Source organism: Paroedura picta, chromosome 12 (genome assembly GCF_049243985.1).
Source record: "Paroedura picta isolate Pp20150507F chromosome 12, Ppicta_v3.0, whole genome shotgun sequence".
Lineage (NCBI taxonomy): Eukaryota > Metazoa > Chordata > Lepidosauria > Squamata > Gekkonidae > Paroedura > Paroedura picta.
Window position 1 is genome coordinate 499,826 of NC_135380.1, and position 18,403 is coordinate 518,228.

The 18,403-nt window shown below is 50.4% G+C and overlaps 1 protein-coding gene across 6 annotated transcripts in view; it reads left to right on the forward strand.

Annotated features, from left to right (window-relative positions):
• Positions 1 to 18,403, forward strand: part of KMT2A (lysine methyltransferase 2A) — a 52,405-nt gene that overhangs the window by 19,167 nt on the left and 14,835 nt on the right. For 4 of the 6 annotated variants that reach the window (XM_077306798.1, XM_077306801.1, XM_077306802.1 and 1 more), the window contains 19 exons: positions 910 to 983; positions 1,715 to 1,843; positions 2,156 to 2,269; positions 4,214 to 4,360; positions 4,565 to 4,660; positions 5,423 to 5,543; positions 5,774 to 5,887; positions 6,404 to 6,588; positions 6,966 to 7,139; positions 7,433 to 7,543; positions 8,815 to 8,888; positions 9,112 to 9,305; positions 9,668 to 9,774; positions 11,996 to 12,133; positions 12,787 to 12,945; positions 13,026 to 13,149; positions 13,252 to 13,330; positions 13,528 to 13,688; positions 15,179 to 15,337. In XM_077306798.1, coding sequence (XP_077162913.1) covers positions 910 to 983; positions 1,715 to 1,843; positions 2,156 to 2,269; positions 4,214 to 4,360; positions 4,565 to 4,660; positions 5,423 to 5,543; positions 5,774 to 5,887; positions 6,404 to 6,588; positions 6,966 to 7,139; positions 7,433 to 7,543; positions 8,815 to 8,888; positions 9,112 to 9,305; positions 9,668 to 9,774; positions 11,996 to 12,133; positions 12,787 to 12,945; positions 13,026 to 13,149; positions 13,252 to 13,330; positions 13,528 to 13,688; positions 15,179 to 15,337 — 2,460 coding nt within the window. The remainder of the gene's footprint in view (positions 1 to 909; positions 984 to 1,714; positions 1,844 to 2,155; positions 2,270 to 4,213; positions 4,361 to 4,564; positions 4,661 to 5,422; positions 5,544 to 5,773; positions 5,888 to 6,403; positions 6,589 to 6,965; positions 7,140 to 7,432; positions 7,544 to 8,814; positions 8,889 to 9,111; positions 9,306 to 9,667; positions 9,775 to 11,995; positions 12,134 to 12,786; positions 12,946 to 13,025; positions 13,150 to 13,251; positions 13,331 to 13,527; positions 13,689 to 15,178; positions 15,338 to 18,403) is intronic. The other 2 variants (XM_077306800.1, XM_077306799.1) reach the window with 2 other exon arrangements.

An 18,403-nucleotide genomic window follows, 5' to 3' on the forward strand; every position in this document is an offset into this window, starting at 1 on the left:
CAATCACCCTCGCTCCCCAGCCTCAAAAAGGTTGGGAACCACTGGCTTAGAGGAGAGCAGGGGTGGCTCCTGTTGGCAGCAGAGTATAGGACTCACAGTAATGGGTTTAAGCTACATGTAGAACAATATTAGCTAGTTCAGCAATGAAATTGACTGCCTAAGTAGGTGGTGAGCTCCCCCTTAAGCAACGGCTAGACAGATACTTATCCTGGATGTGTTAGGCTGATCCTGTATTGAGCAGGGGGTTGGACTACATGGCCTCTATGGCCCCCATCTCCTATGATTCTAATCCCAAAGAGGCATCTGTACCACAGACGCTTCCCAGTAGTGTTCAGGGCAGCCCCAAGTAGACTACATTGTAGTCGTCCTCCAATTTATATATAATCTGTGCAGGCATAACTGGGCAAATAATGTCTCCGAAGGATGTTTTACGCTGTGTTTTACAGCTGGCACATTGTTCAAAGCTGAAAAAGTGCAACATGTTGCAGAGGAGATCTGCATTCATCCGCAAGACTTGATCTACTGCCTGAGTCTGGGCAATGACCTTAGAGCTTAATCTTTCCTCAAGTCCCAAATTCCACTTGGTTTCCAGTGGCAGGGTGTGCTTGTACTTTTCCTAGGAGAGCCAGTTTGGTGTAGTGGTTAGGAGTGCAGACTGCTAATCTGGCACACTGGGTTTGATTCTGCACTCCGCCACATGCATCCAACAAACCCAAGCTGAGTGACCTTGGGGTTTGCCACAGCACTGATAAAACTGTTCTGACCAAGCAGCAATATCAGGGCTCTCTCAGCCTCACCCACCTCAGAGGATGTCTGTTGTGGGGAGAGGAAAGGGGCGACTGTAAGCCACTTTGAGACTCCTTCGGGTAGAGTAAAGCAGCATATAAGAACTAACTCTTCTTCTTCTAGGTGTAGAGCAAAACAAGCAAAAGAAAATCACTCCTCGTCCAAGTTTACCAGTGAAACAGAAGCCAAAAGAAAAGGTAATCTGGTTTTTATTTTTTTTCTCATTTTTTCCATGGTTGGGCTCTGGCATTTAAAGAGCCTGTGCATATATCACTGGTACAGAACTCCACCCAGTTCCGCCTCTCTGTCTGATATTGCCATCATTAATGGGCTGCTTTTAGTGTGACTCCCAGCACTTTTCTTCCCAAGGGGCAAGTTGGTGCTTCGCCATCTCACTCTGTGTTTCAGTGTGGCTTGATCACTGGAGCACAGAAAGCTGCCTTAAACTGAATCATGCCATTGGTCTGTTGAGGTCACCATTGCCTATTCAAACTGTCAGCAGCTCTCTGATCTCTCAGGCAGAGCAGTCTTCCTCATCACCTGCCACCTGGTCCTTTTAACGGGAAATGCCAGGGGTTGAACCTGGGGCCTTCCGTGCAGCAAGCACATGTTCTACCACTGAGCCTTTGCCTCCTCCTCAGACTTTTGTCTCCAGGATATATAAGATGTGTGGGTTTTTAGCACTAAGGAGCAGTATATATTACTAAAAAAGAAATGTAACTGCTGATATTAGTCCGCCTTTGAAAACTCTACTATGGATGCTCTCAGACTCTTGCTGGTTGCTCCTTATTAGGTTTCTTTCACATTTTGAAAATGATTTAAAGTTCTTTTCTGGTTCAGAACAAATAATCAAAGATGTGTGTAATCCAGCTTCTTTTGGGAGCCTTTGTATAGAATTTGGAGTTTACAAAATGCCTTAATTCTCTAGGAAAAACCCCCTCCAGTCAACAAGCCTGAAAACAGCACACTCAACCTGTTAAGTACTCTGTCCAATGGCAGCTGCTCCAAACAAAGGCCTCAGATGGATGGAGTCCACAGGATCCGAGTAGATTTCAAGGTAAAAGAGCTGCATGTCCTTTTCTCTCCTCTTGGTGCTTTCAAGAGGCACAGATGTCCCACCTTCCCCTCAAGGCCTGTTCTGCTGAGACTTGCTGGAGTCTTGTTGGGAACTCTCAGGAGTCTGTGGGGTTGCAGCAGAGGCTCCTTCCTTTAGTGCAGTACATGGGATGGGAGTGTCATCAGAAGAAGCCGCTTAATGGCTAGTTTCTAGGATCCATATAGTGCTGCTTGTTGCCCAGATTCCTGCCTCCTCTCGATCCAAAGTCAGGACTCTTCTCTTCTCACATGCTCCCTCTTTAATGATTTTTAGGAGGACTGTGAATCCGAGAACATTTGGGAGATGGGCGGTTTGGGTATTCTGACCTCAATACCGATAACTCCTAGAGTGGTCTGCTTTCTCTGTGCCAGCAGCGGGCATGTGGAGGTAAGGACTTGGAAGGCAGCAGTGTGTATCAAGCTGGTAAGTGAGCTTGGTCTAACCAAGACAGGTCCTCGCAGCTATGGATCTGACTGACCTGGGAGGCCTATTCTATAGGGGGAAGCTGGTTCATGGATGGGGGTTGCTTTCAGCGGGTGGTGGCCTGTACAACAGCAGACATGATCCATAATGGTGCATTCCTCGGAGTGCCTTGGTGGTGGGGCTGCCTTGGAAGCCCACTTGGAAATTTCCACTGAACTGCTTGCAACTGCCCCAGCAGGGATTGGGTATTGGGAGGGCTTCTTCAGAGGATTCCTGCTTTTCTGGGCACAATCCAGCATGCTGGCTTGGGCTTTTAAGGCCCCCATATTTACAACCGGGACTTGGTGACGCAAAGGCCCATGTGTCGTCGTCCCCCCCACCGGACTTGCCTGACAGGAGCCCTGAGTTTTTGGCAGTGGGAGGGAGACGGGCTGCTTATTATTATTATTATTATTATTTATTTATTTATTTATTATTTATTTATTATTTATTTATTATTTATTTATTATTTATTTATTATTTATTATTATTTATTAGATTTATTTCCCGCCACTCCCCGTAGGCTCGTGGCGGGTTACAATAGTCCTATCCACATTAAAATACCCATTAAAACACTTTAAAAACAATCCCAACATGGCGGGAGCTCTCATTATTCCCACCCCTGCTATCAGAGCGGCAGGGAGGGTGGTGAGGAGATCTAATTTACTAGGTCCGGGGGGGGGGGGGATGCTGGCACTCATTCGCTGACCCCGGCCTCAACCAAAAACCTGGCGGAAGAGCTCCGTCGTGCAGGCCCTGCGGAAAGCTGGTAAATCCTGCAGGGCTCGCAGCTCACCCGGGAGCTCATTCCACCAGGTAGGGGCCAGGACCGAAAAGGCCCTGGCCTTGGTTGAGGCCAGGCGTGCTTCTCTAGGGCCAGGAACGATCAGGAGATTCTCCCCCGCTGAGCGTAAAGCCCTGCGGGGGATATAGGGCGGTAGGCAGTCCCTCAGGTACAAATCTACCAATGTTGTTGTTGTAGTTGTTGTTGTTGTTGTTGTTGTTGTTAGGTGCGACCCATTGTGACCCCATGGACAATGATCCTCCAGGCCTTTCTATCCTCTACCATTCCCCAGAGTCCACTTAAGTTCACACCAACTGCTTCAGTGACTCCATCCAGCCACCTGATTCTCTGTCATCCCCTTCTTCTTTTGCCCTCAATCACTCCCAGCATTAGGCTCTTCTCCAGGGAGTCCTTCCTTCTCATGAGGTAGCCAAAGTATTTGAGTTTCATCTTCAGGATCCGGCCTTCTAAGGAGCAGTCAGGGCTGATCTCCTTTATGACTGACCGGTTTGTTTGCCTTGTAGTTCAAGAGACTTGCAGGAGTCTATTCCAGCACCAGAGTTCAAAAGCCTCAATTCTTTGACGCTCGGCCTTTCTTATGGTCCAACTTTCACAGCCATACATTGCAACTGGGAAGACCATAGCCTTCACTAGACGCACTTTTGTTGGCAGGATAATGTCTCTGCTTTTTAGGATACTGTCTAGATTTGCCATAGCTTTCCTCCCCAGGAGCAAGCGTCTTTTAATTTCTTTGCTGCAATCCCCATCTGTAGTGATCTTGGAGCCCAGGAAAATAAAATCTGTCACTACCTCCATTTCTTCCCCATCTCTTTGCCAGGAATTGAGAGGGCCGGATGCCATGATCTTAGTTATCTTGATGTTGAGTTTCAAGCCAACTTTTGCACTCTCCTCCTTCACCCGCATCAAGAAGCTCTTTATCTACCAATGCAACAATTTAAACACCCCATAAAACAATCACAGACCCTCAGAATCCCATGCCTGTTTCCGGGGCCAGCTGGAGGGCAGCTAGGTGTCACAGGAGTGCATGGTGGGGTGCAGCCGGCCTTTGTCTGTTCCCTTTGCAGCTTGTGTATTGCCAAGTGTGCTGTGAGCCCTTCCACAAATTCTGCTTAGAGGAGAGTGAGCGCCCCCTGGAGGACCAGCTGGAGAACTGGTGCTGCCGCCGGTGCAAGTTCTGCCACGTGTGTGGGAGGCAGCATCAAGCCACCAAGGTAGCTCTCGTCTGGTCCCTGGGGAAAGGGGGAGTGGGGTTGGAGGGCATCCCTCGGCTAGGCCGTGGTCCTGGATGGCCCTGAGAGTTGAGTGCTGCTCAGGATTCACAGCAGCGTGGCTCTGCTGAACAAAAGCTCCCTGTGAGATAGCAGGGAAATCTGGATTTCTGTCAACATGGCTTTCTGTGCTCCGTTTTTCTGTAGCAGCTGCTGGAGTGCAACAAGTGCCGAAACAGCTTCCACCCAGAGTGCCTGGGACCAAACTACCCAACCAAGCCTACCAAGAAAAAGAAAGTTTGGGTAAGTCCTGGGAGGGATGTGGGGAACTGCCAAAGAGCTTTGCAGAGCACCCAGAACTTTAAGGTTATCCCTCTTTGCCTGTCTGGATTGTCAGAAAGTGACAGTCCGTTCCCACCGACTAGCCACCCAGTGGGGGCACATCTTCAGCTCTACGGGAACCATCTTCTGGGCCTCTTGCCCTGTCTGGACACTCCACACAGAACTGCCTGTTCCCCACTGCAGCCAAGGCAAAGGAGGACAGGCATGGCAGGCTGCAGGGATATGCGTAGGAAAGCAGCCTCCTAGCAGCCAACAGAATTCTGCCAGTTAGCAATTTAATTGCTGTCACTTGTGCCCTCGTTCTTTCAAATTGTTTGTTTATTTAATTAGTACATTTATAAGCAGGGAGCGTAACTTTGCTCTGTGTGTGAATCCCTCCCTCAACTCCTGGCAGCAGCATACAGGGCAGCCCTTGCTGAGGCTCTTGGAGTTGGATGGCTGGAGTTCATGTGGGAGGGAAGGAGCATGTTGGCAGGGCTGTCCCCAGAGAACGAGGCATCCCCCTAGCCTGCTACCTGCCTTGGGAAGCCTTCCTCTGGCCAGAGGCCCCCAGTATACCCTGCATTGGCTGTGAGACACTGTTGGGCAAGCAGAGACCAGGATCAACAGAGAATGTTGCCTTGATGGTCCACTGTAGCTGCAGGAATGAAGAGGGGCATCTGGGGGAAGCTGCTGTGGATGAGAACCAGAAGCCTCAAGCCAAAGGCCTTCTTGTCTTTCCAGATCTGCACCAAATGTGTCCGATGCAAGAGCTGTGGTGCGACAACGCCGGGAAAAGGGTGGGATGCCCAGTGGTCTCATGACTTCTCGCTGTGCCATGATTGTGCCAAGCTCTTTGCAAAAGGTAATGGGAGCTTTCTCAGGAGCCGGGTCGATGTAACTCACCCTGTAAACACAGGGCCGTTCCAGCTGTGAGTGGACGTGACCCTTGGTGCTGGCAGGAGGGGCAGGGAGCACAGCTTTCTGTGCTGAAATCTCTTCGCCAGGCTTGTCTTCTCGGAGCAGTGGGTGGGTGAGCAGTGAGGCCTGTGGCCATGCCCCTGCTGGCGAGCTGACAAGTGCGCCTGCTTGCAGGGAACTTCTGCCCCCTCTGTGACAAGTGCTATGACGACGATGACTATGAGAGCAAGATGATGCAGTGCGGGAAATGTGACCATTGGGTCCATGCCAAGTGTGAAAACCTTTCCGGTGAGGCTCAGCTTGGAATTGTACAGTGTCTGTCCTCACCCCAGCTGTGTGAGGTAGGCCAGGCAGGGATGTCTGGTCCAGATCACTCCAGGAGCTTTCTGGCTCAGAAAGGACTTCTATCCACAGCAGCCTTTCCCACTGGCTCTGCACTCTTGACTGGGGCTTGAGGGGTGGGTCATGACTTCTCTCCACTTGTCTCATCCATGGGTCCGTAGAGATGTGAGGAGCTGCTCTGGATCCTCAAAAGTGGACCACCCACACACACCACCTTGGTGCCTGGCAGACTCTGAGTGGCAGCAGAGCCTCAGTGGGATGGAGGGACGGACACACAGAGACTTTGTAGGAGTCATGCTGTGTGCATTGGCCCCCACAGTAGGCAATCGTAGCACTGAACCCACCGATGTACATTGTTAGGTCCCAGGATGTGCCCCCCTGGACTTTGTGCACACTCCAGCTCAGATCTGTGTAGGTTTTCTGACCCCCAGCACCCATAACACTTGTCTGCTCTCCTTTCAGATGAGATGTATGAGATCCTTTCCAGCCTACCAGAGAGTGTGGCTTACACATGCATTAACTGCACCGAGCAGCATCCCTCTGAGTGGCGCCTGGCCCTGGAGAAGGAGCTGCAGCAGTCTTTGAAACAGATGGTGATGGCCTTGCTCAATTCCCGGACAACCAGCCACTTGCTGCGCTGCAGACAGGTGGGCCTCCTGCTCTTGACCCTTTTACGTGCTTGCTGAGAATTCAAGCCAAAGAGCAGATGGAGGTGCCTTTTGCCCACAGAGGTTCAGTGGTGTTTCTCTTGGGTTCAGTGAGGGAGGTGGAGAGAGCTGTGCTGGCATTGACTTCCTGGCCCTGTATCCACAGGTGGAAGTCTATGACCCGACTTTGCAGGCTTGCTTGGGAGGGGGGTGGTCTTCAAGAAGATTGTCATTCTTTCTGTTCTGTCCTCGCATCTCCTCTTGTTCTCCTGCATTATGCATCAGTATCTTTACGGTTGATTCATCATCATTTTCTGCCATGTCTTGCTCGGTGCCAGAGTCAGAACACATTCTGTTCTCTTGCTGCCTGTCTCCAGGCAGCCAAGCCACCCGATTTAAACCCTGAGACCGAGGACAGCATTCCATCACGAACCTCTCCAGAAGGCCCAGACCCTCCTGTGCTAACGGAGGTCAGCAAGCAGGAGGAGCAGCAGCCTCTGGACTTGGAGGGAGTGAAAAGGAAACTGGACCAGGGCGGCTACTCTTCTGTGGTATGTGAGCATGGTGGGGAGAGGGTTCCTTGGAAAGGTTGAACAGAACTGCACTGCCTGAACAGCAGAGACCTGGTCCTTGACATGCACTGACTTCCTCCCGTTCCCTTGGATGTGCTTGGGTTTGCGAGCCAGTCAGCTGCCATGGAGGATAAAGCAGGGCTTATGGAACGGGGCCCCTCTTTCTTCTGCCTGTTCTGTGGGAGGGAACGGGCAGGGGTTGTCTCGTGAAGTGCTGAGACCTTGCAGAAGAGAGTAGCACAAGGAGTGCTGTGTGTGTATGCCCCTTCTAGCTGGAATTGAGTGATGATATTGTGAAGATCATTCAAGCCGCCATGAACGCCGATGGAGGGCAGCCAGAACTCAAGAAGGCCAATAGCATGGTGAAGTCCTTCTTTATCCGGGTAAGCCAAGTTTGCCCATTCTGAGGGCACAAGGGTGCTTTTCGAAGGGCGATGCTGCCTCTTAAAGGCTCCCAACAGGGCTCATGTTTCTGCATGGATCCCTGCCACAAATTGGCATCTGGCCTTGGCATAGATACTTCCTAGTTGTGAATTTGGAAGACATTTCTTGAAATGTTTACTGCTGTCTTGGACAGTATATTTCCATGTAATAAAAGCTGTTTTGTGGCCCCATTGTCACATTCCTTAAAACTGGAGCCTAGCGGCCTTGAGTTGGGGTGTGTTCTACCAATGGGAAAAAGGCAGTTGAAGGAATCTGCCTAGCCACCACTGATGAACCTGGACAGTCTTTTTCCTGTTGCTGGGGGGAGAGCTTGTGTGGCTGTGCCAAGGGAGAGCTTGTGTGGCTGTGCCACGCTCCCCAGGCAACCAGTCTTTGCAGGGCTGCGTCCCGGCCCAAGGCCGGCCACGCAAGTAGCACTAAGGGAGGCTGGTTGCAGCAGCTGGCACCCACATCTGCCTGCTTCCCTTGGAACCGCTGCCACCATGTCGCTCAGCTTCCCGGGGAAAAGAGAGGAGCCCAGAGACCCTGACCACGAGGGCTGCTGGCTTGCTGTGGTGTTTGAGTGGCCATGAGTCAAAGGCCAGTCTTGGCAGGTAGGCTGCAGGTGAGTACCCAGGGGCACCTGTTGAGGGGCGAAGGGGCTGGGTAGAAGTGACCTCCCCCCAAACCCAGGGTGGTTGGCTGGCAAGCCAGGGCATACAATGACTGGACTCTCAGACATTGCTCCCTTCTGGCCAGCCCTTTGATGACAGCAGAGAGGTGACTCCTGGGAAGTTACCTGTGCACTGGGACGAGCCACGGAGCTGAGGATGCTGTGCTGCCAGAGGGAGAGTGCTGTTTTAATCTGGGGAGTTTTGTTGCAATGCCCCAGAGTGCACCTTTCAAAATAGCCATTTTTCCCTGGGGAGCTGAGCTCTAGTCTGCAAATGAACTTGCATTCCAGGAGATCTCCAGGCCCCACCTGGAGGGTGGCTACCCCTGGGTTGGAATATTCCTTGTGGTTTGGAGGTGGAACGTCAAAAGATGCGATGCCTCACAGTCCATTCCCCAAAGCAGCCATAGTCCCCTGCAAAGCGCAGTTTGTGATGACTGGCATGTCTGTTGGTGGGAAGTTCCCCTCACAAGACCCACACCAGGCCTGCCTTTTAGCACTCAATGAACGTTACTACTAGTTTATAACAAAATGCTTTCTCTTCCCCCACCCCCTTAGCAAATGGAACGAGTTTTTCCATGGTTCAGTGTAAAGAAATCAAGATTTTGGGAACCTAATAAGGTCACAACCAAGTAAGTAAGTGCTGTGCAATTGATTCAGTTCCTAGACTGAATGTCTTGCTTTGCAGAGCAATCACCTGCAAAGATAGGGCCTGCTGTCTCTGCATGCTGTGTGTGGCATTGGGGGGGGAGGGGGTTGTCTCCATATGCTGACTGTAGGCTTGGGGGGGGGGTTCTGGGGCTACCTGTTGCAGCTCTGCCTGATGCTAGGCCCTGTCTTTTGTTGCTTTTGCAGTAGTGGGATGCTGCCAAACGCAGTCTTGCCCCCGTCTCTCGATCATAATTATGCTCAGTGGCAGGAACGTGAAGAAAACAGTTCTTCTCAGCAGCCCCCTCTGATGAAGAAAATAATTCCTGCTCCCAAACCCAAAGGGCCTGGAGAACCAGACTTCCCAACGCTACAGCCTCCCCCCACAGCACCTGTGTCCAGTGAGCAATGGAGCCTTGTCTTTTCCTGGGGGGCAACTCTACAGATGGGGGGGGGTGCCAGGCCTTGGGATAAGTCATGTCCATGGCCAGCTAAGCCAGACATTGGAGGGGGGGGCGGAGGGAGTCAGGGTATCTGCCTGAAGTCTGAGGTGAAGTTTGCAAGAGGATCTCCGGAGACCTTGTCATCGCCTCCTCAGCTGGGCAGCACTTCTACTCAAGCAGGCTGGATGCACTGAGACTGGGCACCCCCACTAGTTTCTCCAGCAGATTCCTTTGTGTGTGTGACTCGCTGTTCCCCGTCTGCATTATATTCCAAGTGTTGCTTGTCAGAAGTGAACATCTCCCGCTCTTTTTGCTTGGAGGCTCTGACAGAGGCAGAGAGGACAGCCCAGACCTCGCCCCTCCTCCAGATGTGGAAGACAACCGACAGTGTGCCCTTTGCTTGAAATATGGTGATGATGGGACAAATGTAAGTGACTTTGGTGGGACATAGACTCTTGCAGGCAATGGAGAGGACCTTTTGCCACCTTTGGGTTCTGGTTAGTGCTCAAAAGCAGCTGAGCTGGCAGTTTCCTCCCTATAAAAGTGCTCACCTTGGGCTATGCTCAGGCCAGTACTCTGATTGCGTTTGTTGGCTGGATGGCTTTCTCAAGAACAAGTCATGTCAAACTAACCTTATCTCTTTTTTTGAGAAAGTTAATACCTTGCTGGATCAGGTGAATGCCGTGGAGATTATCTCAATTTCAGTAAGGCTTTTGAAAAGGTTCCACATGATATTCCTATTGGCAAGATGGTAAAATGCGGTATGGATCCTATTACTGTTAGGTGGATTGAGAACTGGGTGACAGATGGCACCCAAAGGGTGCTTGCAAATGGTTCGTCATCTCCTTGGAGAGGACTGATGAGTGGAATGCCTCAGGGATCTGTCTTGGGCCCTGTGTTGTTCAATATATTTATAAATTATTCGGATGGGATGGAGGAATAGAGAGGATACTTATTAAATTTTCAGATCACATTGAACTGGGAGGGGTAGCAAACTCATCAGAAGATAGAATTGAGATACAGGATGATCCTGACAAAGTGAAAAACTAGGCTAAAATAAAATGAATTTCAATAGTGATAAATGCCAAGTTCTGCATTTAGGTACTCTAATTGGCTGACCAGAAGATAGGAGGCCACATCCCTTGGGGAAATTGTTAACCTCTCCCTGAACGGGGCAATGCTTTGCCCTTTGCTGAAGAAACCAATGCTTGATCCACAGGGCCCGGCTAACTACCGCCCAGTCTCGCATCTTGCGTTTCTGGGTCAGGTGGCTGAAAGGGCTGTTGCAGATCAGCTTCTGGCGTTCTTGGAGGAAACTTTGGCGCTCAACCCATACCAGTCTGGCTCATGTCCTGGCCCCGGAACTGAGATGGTGTTGGTCACCCTGATGAATTATCTCCGGCACCAGCTGGATCGAGGCACTTCAGCTATCCCTGTGCTGTTAGATCTGTTAGCTGCGTTAGACGTTTCTCCAGAACCGGACACAGGGTTGCCATGCTGGAGGATGTGTTGCACCCTTTTCTGCTCCCTTGTGGGATCCCACAGGAGTGATTCTCTCCCCCACGCTTTTCAACATCTACATCAGCCCTCTGGTTTTGGGCAGGGTTGTCACCAATATGCAGATGACCCCCAGCTCTATCTCCTGATAGATGGCCGCCAGGATTCTCCTCCCCCCCTCGGAAACACCTGCCAGATGTTTGGAAGCCGTAGGTGAATGGCTTGAACAGAGTCACCTGAAACGCAGTCCCTCCGAGACAGAGGTCCTGTGGCTGCGTAGGAAGGGGCCAGATCAGGAAGCGCGCCTTCCCAGCTTGGCCGGGGTGCAGTTTAAGATCTCACCCATGGCCAGGGATCTGGGGGTAATCCTTGAGGTCACCAGAGTAGCTCACACAATGTTTTTCCACCTATACCAGGCAAGGCTACTAGCGCTCTTTCTGTCCTTGGAGCACCTACCCACGGTGATCTACACGATGGTCACCTCGGCTTAAGTTCTGTTACTCACTCTACACAGGCCTTCCTTTATCCCTGACCTGGAAATTGCAACTGGTACAGAATGAGGCTGCTAGGGTCCTCACAGGAGGGCCCATATCCAGCCAGCACTGAGGTAGCCGCACTGGTTGCGGTCCGGATCATGGTTTTGGTATTGACCTTCAAGGCCATCTGCGATCCGGGCATCCCATATCTGAGCGAATGCCTATTACCTTATCCCCCATTCCCCCCCCCCATCCGGGCAGGGTTCTTCTCTTTGTGGGTGCAAATCTGTTGGCGGTTCCTGGCCCACAGGAAGTGTGTCTGGCCTCGACCAGGGCCAGTGTCTTTTCGGTCCGACCTGGTAGAATGAGCTCCTGGAAGAGCTGAGAGCCTGCAGGAATTTCCTCAGTTCCACAGGTTCTGCAAGATGGAGCTCTTTCTCCAGGTGTTTGACTGAGGCGGGGGCTATTAAGTTCACCACTTTGGAATCAGAGGCGAATTTCTTCCAGGCCAGAGTGGCCAGGGATTCTGGGGTCTTTTTTTGGGGAGGGGGAGATATCATCTGGGCATGAAATTGGGGTTACTGTGGGTGGGCAGGTAATTATGAGTTTCCTGCATTGTTCAGGGGGTTGGCCTAGATGGCCCTAGAGGTCCCAACTCTATGATTCTCCCTGTAGGATGCTGGCCGCCTTCTCTACATTGGCCAGAACGAGTGGACGCATGTGAACTGTGCCCTGTGGTCTGCAGAGGTGTTTGAGGACGAGGATGGCTCCTTGAAGAATGTGCACATGGCAGTGATCCGCGGGAAACAGCTGGTGGGTACAAGAGTTATCTGCAAGAGCAAAGGAGTCCTTTGGAAAGCCTTTCAGGTCGTGGCCAGCAGAGGCCTCCCTCTGCTCTCTGGGGAATGGAGTTGCCAATTCTGCCCTCTAGGAGCAAAAGTCAGTGGCAGCCCCTGCTCCAGGGGTCATCCCCCAAAACATTTGCAAGGCCTGATATTGCCTGCATATCAACAAGCCCACCCCCCTTGCAGTCCAGGAAGAGGGCTCTGGCCAGCGACACTAAATTTTGTCTCCATCACAGTGAGGTGACTAGGGTCAGCAGTCATGTGTTGGCCTTGAGACGACGAGTGAGTGGCTGCAGTCAGCTCTGAGCACTGGCCTTCCCAGGCAGCCCGGGACACTCATTTCCCTGCGATCCCTCTGAATGGATGGCGTGCACCATCTAGACAATGTCCCGAGCTGATCCTGTCCATCGATTCCATGCAGGTCCATCTTATGAATCCCATTTAGTAGCAGCTCCTGGACAGGATGGTCTGCTGAGCTTGAGGGGTAGTCCAGTAATGGTTTTATGCTTACCTGATGATGATGTGGCCTACCAGAGGGAAAGTGATGCTGCATGGGATGGTCATCCTGAATGCCAGGTCCTACAGTGCTTTTGTACAAACCCCCAAATCCTGATCTTGCAGAGGTGTGAGTTGTGCCTGAAGTCCGGGGCCACAGTGGGCTGCTGCTTGGCCTCCTGCACCAGCAACTACCACTTCATGTGCTCCCGAGCCAAAAACTGCGTCTTCCTGGAGGACAAGAAAGTGTACTGCCAGCGCCATCGAGACCTGATCCAGGGAGAGGTGAGGCCCTTTCCTGTTTGCACTCCTTCCTCCTGCATGCCTTTGGCTCTGACTACAGCGGCTCTGTCTCTTTGTTCTAGCTGCAGGTGGTGCCTGAGAAGGGGTTTGAGGTCCTGAGGAGGGTCTTTGTGGATTTTGAAGGGATTAGCTTGAGGCGGAAGTTTCTCAGCGGTTTGGAACCAGAAAACATCCATATGATGATTGGTAAGGCCCTGGCCGCTGGCTTTGGTCTGGCAATGATGGATGACCTTTATTCGCTCCTGTTGCTTTTCATCACAGAACCCTCCCTGTTCCATTTCCATGCAGGGTCCATGACGATTGACTGCCTTGGGATTCTGAATGATCTCTCTGATTGTGAAGACAAACTTTTCCCCATTGGCTACCAGTACGTACCAGCTGAATGCTAAATCGGCGGCATTTCACCCTGGAAGGTGCTCTGGGGGACCAGTCTGTTGTATGGGAAGTCTTCTCCCCCTCTCTCCAGGTTTGGAGGGATTGCAGCCTAATGTCAGGCTTGTGAGCACCACATGTGCAGCTGTGTTCCTGAACCTTCATTGATGATCTCTACGAAATATTTTCCAGGTGTTCTCGGGTGTACTGGAGCACAACAGATGCTAGGAAGCGCTGTGTATATACATGCAAGATTGTGGAGTGCCGCCCTCCCACCTCAGAGCCAGATATCAATAGCACTGTGGACCACGATGACAACAGGACAATCGCACACAGCCCAGTGAGGACTCCCGGTGAGCTGAACTCTGTGCCAGGTCTGCAGCTCTAGAGATGGTCTCTGCCCCTTTCCTCTTCCATAAGCAACCTTCTGTGGGATGTGCCACAGCATCATCTGCTGATGGCTTTCTGGCAAGGATTAATACCAGATGCTGGCCTGCTGGAGAAGGCTGTCCGCCCAAGAGGAAGGCAGCAGAGGCTTCTTCCCTTGGCAGTATAAATAGGCTTCAATGGCAGAAGGAAATAACCTGATTCTTGTCAGAAAACGTCCAAGTCAGATACAAAGTGAAATTACTTTTTTTTTAAAGGTAGAATTTCCAAAATAGTTTAAACCTTATAAAAATCCTTTTAACAACAAGAAAGTAAGAACTGGAGCATACAAACAGCCAAAGGCAAAGGGTAACAGGATCAGGGGATCCATCCTAGTCTCCAAAGGTCCCCTGAAAATATAATCACTTGCCGAGTCTGCAGAAGGACAGCAGAGACTGGTTGAAAATAGACATGGATCTTGTTTCCTGCACTGTCACTCACTCGCTCAGTTGGAAGAGCCACCACTTTGGCTTTCACCATCCTGAATAGTTTAGTTTCACCTGCAGATTTAATCACTTCACTCTTTGTGCCCAGGAATCACTCAGGAATAAGTTATCATGGCAATACCTGTCAGATACCAGGGGCTAGCCTTGTCCAGTACAGGAACTGGCCATTGTTCTTCCACCTCCCAGTAAACCCAGAATATTTACAGAAAAGCCCTTTAGGGTAAGTAAAGGGAGAGGAAGGAAGGAAGTCAGTCTGTCTTTCTGTCTCTGATTGTCTGTGTCGGTCTCCCTACGTGCAGAGCTGTGTCCAGTCTTGTGGAAAATCCAGATTGTGCCACAGCTACAGCAGAGCTGTCCAAAGAGAAATGTTACTTTAGAGAGGCGATGGTGATGAGGCAGATTCTGTGTCAGGAGTTAGTGGGAAAGGGACTGAACACAAAATGAGCAATATTCCAACACCCTTGTAGAGATCTCTGGTGCAGTCCCATGTAGAATTCAGGGTAATTGCCCAGTTTCAGCAAGATCCAGACACGAGCCACCAAAACAATCCTAGGGCTGGAGCACCTTCCCTTCCATTGAACCTTTTACGGTGCAGTCGCAAACAGAGTTATCCTAGTCTGAGAGGACGGGAATCAGTTGGCTTAGAGTGGAGTTAATGTTCTTAGAATTGTGCTGTTAATTTAGGGGGGAAATGACTATGGGGAGACCTGCAATAAGAATTACCCATGGAGGAGGTGGCCAGAGGGACAGACTTCTCCCCAAATATTAGATCTTGGAGGCATCTAAGGAAGAGGGTGGGTAGAGGCAGTTCCTCTTCATTTGGAACTTGATTGACTTGTTTCATTAGTGAAAGCTTTGCCATATGGCTGGCCACTGCAAAACAGGATGCTGAACTAGATGGACAAGTCAAATATGGTGGCAGCTGCATTCTTGCATGAGATTCCTGATTTCTCATTTTTATTCTGCAATAGATATCCTCGCTAAAGAAGTCCATGACGTCTCTGCAGCCATGAGTCCTCTGTCTTCAGACCTTCCTGTGCATTTGCAGAAATACAAGGCTCTGCGGATCAGAAGGCCAAGTTTCACCCCTATCCAGCGATCCCCCGGTTCGAGACCGTTGCCCTCTGCAGGTCTGGCCTCTATGCTTTTTGCTGCCGTTTTCCCATGCTGCTCTTTGCTGTGAGCCTCCAGGAGCTCATACAGCAACCTCTGGGTGGTCTGGGGGGACTGATGGCAAGATGTGGGCATAATGCCAGCAGATGTTGGCTGAAGTCATCCCTCCTTCAGAATCCGTGTTCTTAGCTCTGAGCCTGTGCTAGATTTGATGCAAGTATATGTTTTGGTGGCAGTTTGTAACCCTCCCTTAGTTTCTGGATTACGGTGGGCGTTGCTTGTGGAAAGAGGAGCTTGTTTTGAGTCCAGAGAGCCAGTTTGGTGTAGTGGTTAGGAGTGAAGACTTCTAGTCTGGAGTGCCGGGTTCGATTCTGCACTCCCCCACATGCAGTCAGCTGGGTGACCTTGGGCTTGCCACGGCACTGATAAAACTGTTCTGACCAGGCAGTGATATCAGCGCTCTCTCAGCCTCACCCACCCCACAGGGTGTCAGTTGTGGGGAGAAGAAGGGAAGGCGACTGGAAGCCGCTTTCAGCCTCCTTCAGGTAGAGAAAAGCAGCATATAAGAACCAGCTCTTCTTCTTCTTCTTCTTCTTCTTCTTTATTCAGGGTATAAGCTGAAACTCCTTTTGTCAGGCTTGAGTGGGCGTAGCGATTTCAGAGTCCTTGTATCCCAGTCAGAAAGTGGGAGGAATGTTGCCAAGAAGGAACATGGGATCCAGGGTCACCATGCTCATTGGAAGCAGCTTGATTTGAACAGTAGATAAATGCTTAGAAGCAGGAAATCAGCATCTATACAGAGACCCTAGTTGGCCGGGGATGTGTGTGTGGATGAGCGAGAGGGTTGTGGGGGTCCTGCATAGTGCAGGGGGTTGGACTGGATGACCCAGGATGTATCTTCCAACTCTAGGATTCTATGCGTGTCCAGTGTCCTGAATTTGTGAATGAGAGGAAGAACTAAAGATCACACAAACAAGGACCAAAAATCTAAATGTTTTAAAAGTTAAAATAGCTCAAGCTGATGGAAGCGTGAAGCCCCTGAGTCCAAATCTAAAGGCCTGCAAGCTGGACTCCCTAGTTTCCAGCTGCCTGCTGTCACCTCTTTATACCTTCCCTCAGGTCAGGGGTATTACCAGGATGATTCCCATAGAGTAGGAAAAAAAATAAGTGGGCATGTAATTCTACTTTGACACCCAAGGAGACAAGAGATCCATTTTCCATTATTGGCCATGTGATTGGGAAGATTTACAAGTATGTTTCTCATAGAAACATAGAATCATAGAGTTGGAAGGGAACTCCAGGGTCATCTAATCCAACCCCCTGCAGAATGCAGGAAATTAACAACTACCTGCCCACCCACAGTGACCCCAATTCCATACCCAGATGATGCCCCCCACCCAACCAGAATCACTGGCCAATCTGGAAGAAATTTGCCTCTGATCCCAAAGTGGCAATCAGCATTTCCCTGGACATGCCAGAAAAGGCCACAACAGCCAAGCACCGACACAGTCCCTTCTGCCCACCCACTTACTATCTGCCTAAGTTCACAGCTTAAGTTCTCAAGTCTTTGTAACTTTGTGCTTGGTCAACAATCGGAGCCACATTCTAGGCCTTTCAGAGAGGATCTCCCAGCTGGGGCCAAGAAAAGTCCCCTGCTCCCCGGCAAACAGTCAGGAGGTTCCCTCTGATGGGCATGATATGGTTATGTACAGTTGGAGAGCAGGCAACATCAGTTCCCACATATCAGGAGTGTTTGAGTCTTCTCTTGATTTGACCCTCCAGGACAAGCCAGAGGGGGGGGGGGTAATAGCTCCCTGAATTACATTGGCCTCTTGGAAAGGGAAGGTGACTGTAAGCCGCTTTGAGACTCCTTCGGGTAGAGAAAAGCGGCATATAAGAGCCAACTCTTCTTCTTCAGTAATATCAGGACTCTCTCAGCCTCCCCCCCCCCCCCTCACAGGGTGTCTGTTGTGGGGAGAGGAAAGGGAAGGTGAATGTAAGCCGCTTTGAGACTCCTTCGGGTAGAGAAAAGCGGCATATATGAACCAACTCTTCTTCTTCTTAATTCATAGAAAACCTAATCAGAAAATTCACAGGTCTTTGAAATATAATTTCATTGTGGCTTATTAATTGATCAAAGAATATTTTAAATATATTTCATTGAGCAGCTAAATTCTTTATGAATTTAGTACATAAACTCTCATTGATCATAATATGCCTAGTTTTTGTTGTTATTGTGCTCATTGGTTCTTTCTTCATACTTAATCATTTTATTCATGTTCTGTATAATGTTCTATTATAGCTGCTATCCATAAATATCCCCCAACTGTTTGGTTTTTTTTTAAGGATCAGGTTGTAGGTGATGAGAGAGACCCTTTTCTGCCCGAGATGTTGGAGAACCATTGCCAGTAAGAATAGACAATGCTAACTTTGAAGGACTGAACTAGCAGGGAGCTTCGTTTATAGAATCATAGAGTTGGAAGGGGCCATACAGGCCATCTAGTCCAATCCCCGGCTCAAGTGTCACTCTAAAACAGCCTCAGTTTTTTTTACTGTTAAAAAATCCCTGAAACATTCTTCAAACCTCAGAAGTAGTGCAATCATATGGAATTTGTTTGAGAGGCATAGCTGTGTACCCACCCACCCAGAGCCTCTCCCCTTCCCCTGGCTTCAGTCCGGGCCACGGGGTGGAGACCGCGATGGTCATCCTGACAGATGATATCCGGCGCCAGCTGGACCAGGGTGGTTCCGCCATACTTGTGTTGTTAGATCTGTCGGCCTCATTTGATATGGTCGACCATGAGATATTGGCCAGAACCAGGATAATGGGGACTGCACTGCAATGGCTGGTCTCGTTTCTCCAGAACCGGACGCAGAGGGTTGCAGTGGGGGATCAGCTATCTGACCCTTGTAGGCTCCCATGTGGGGTTCCACAGGGGGCAATACTCTCCCCTGCACTTTTTAACATCTATATGCGACCCCTAGGCCAGCTGGTCTGGGGCTATGGGCTGGGATGTCACCAATATGCGGATGACACCCAGCTCTACTTCCTAATGGACAGCCAGCCGGACTCCACCCCAGAT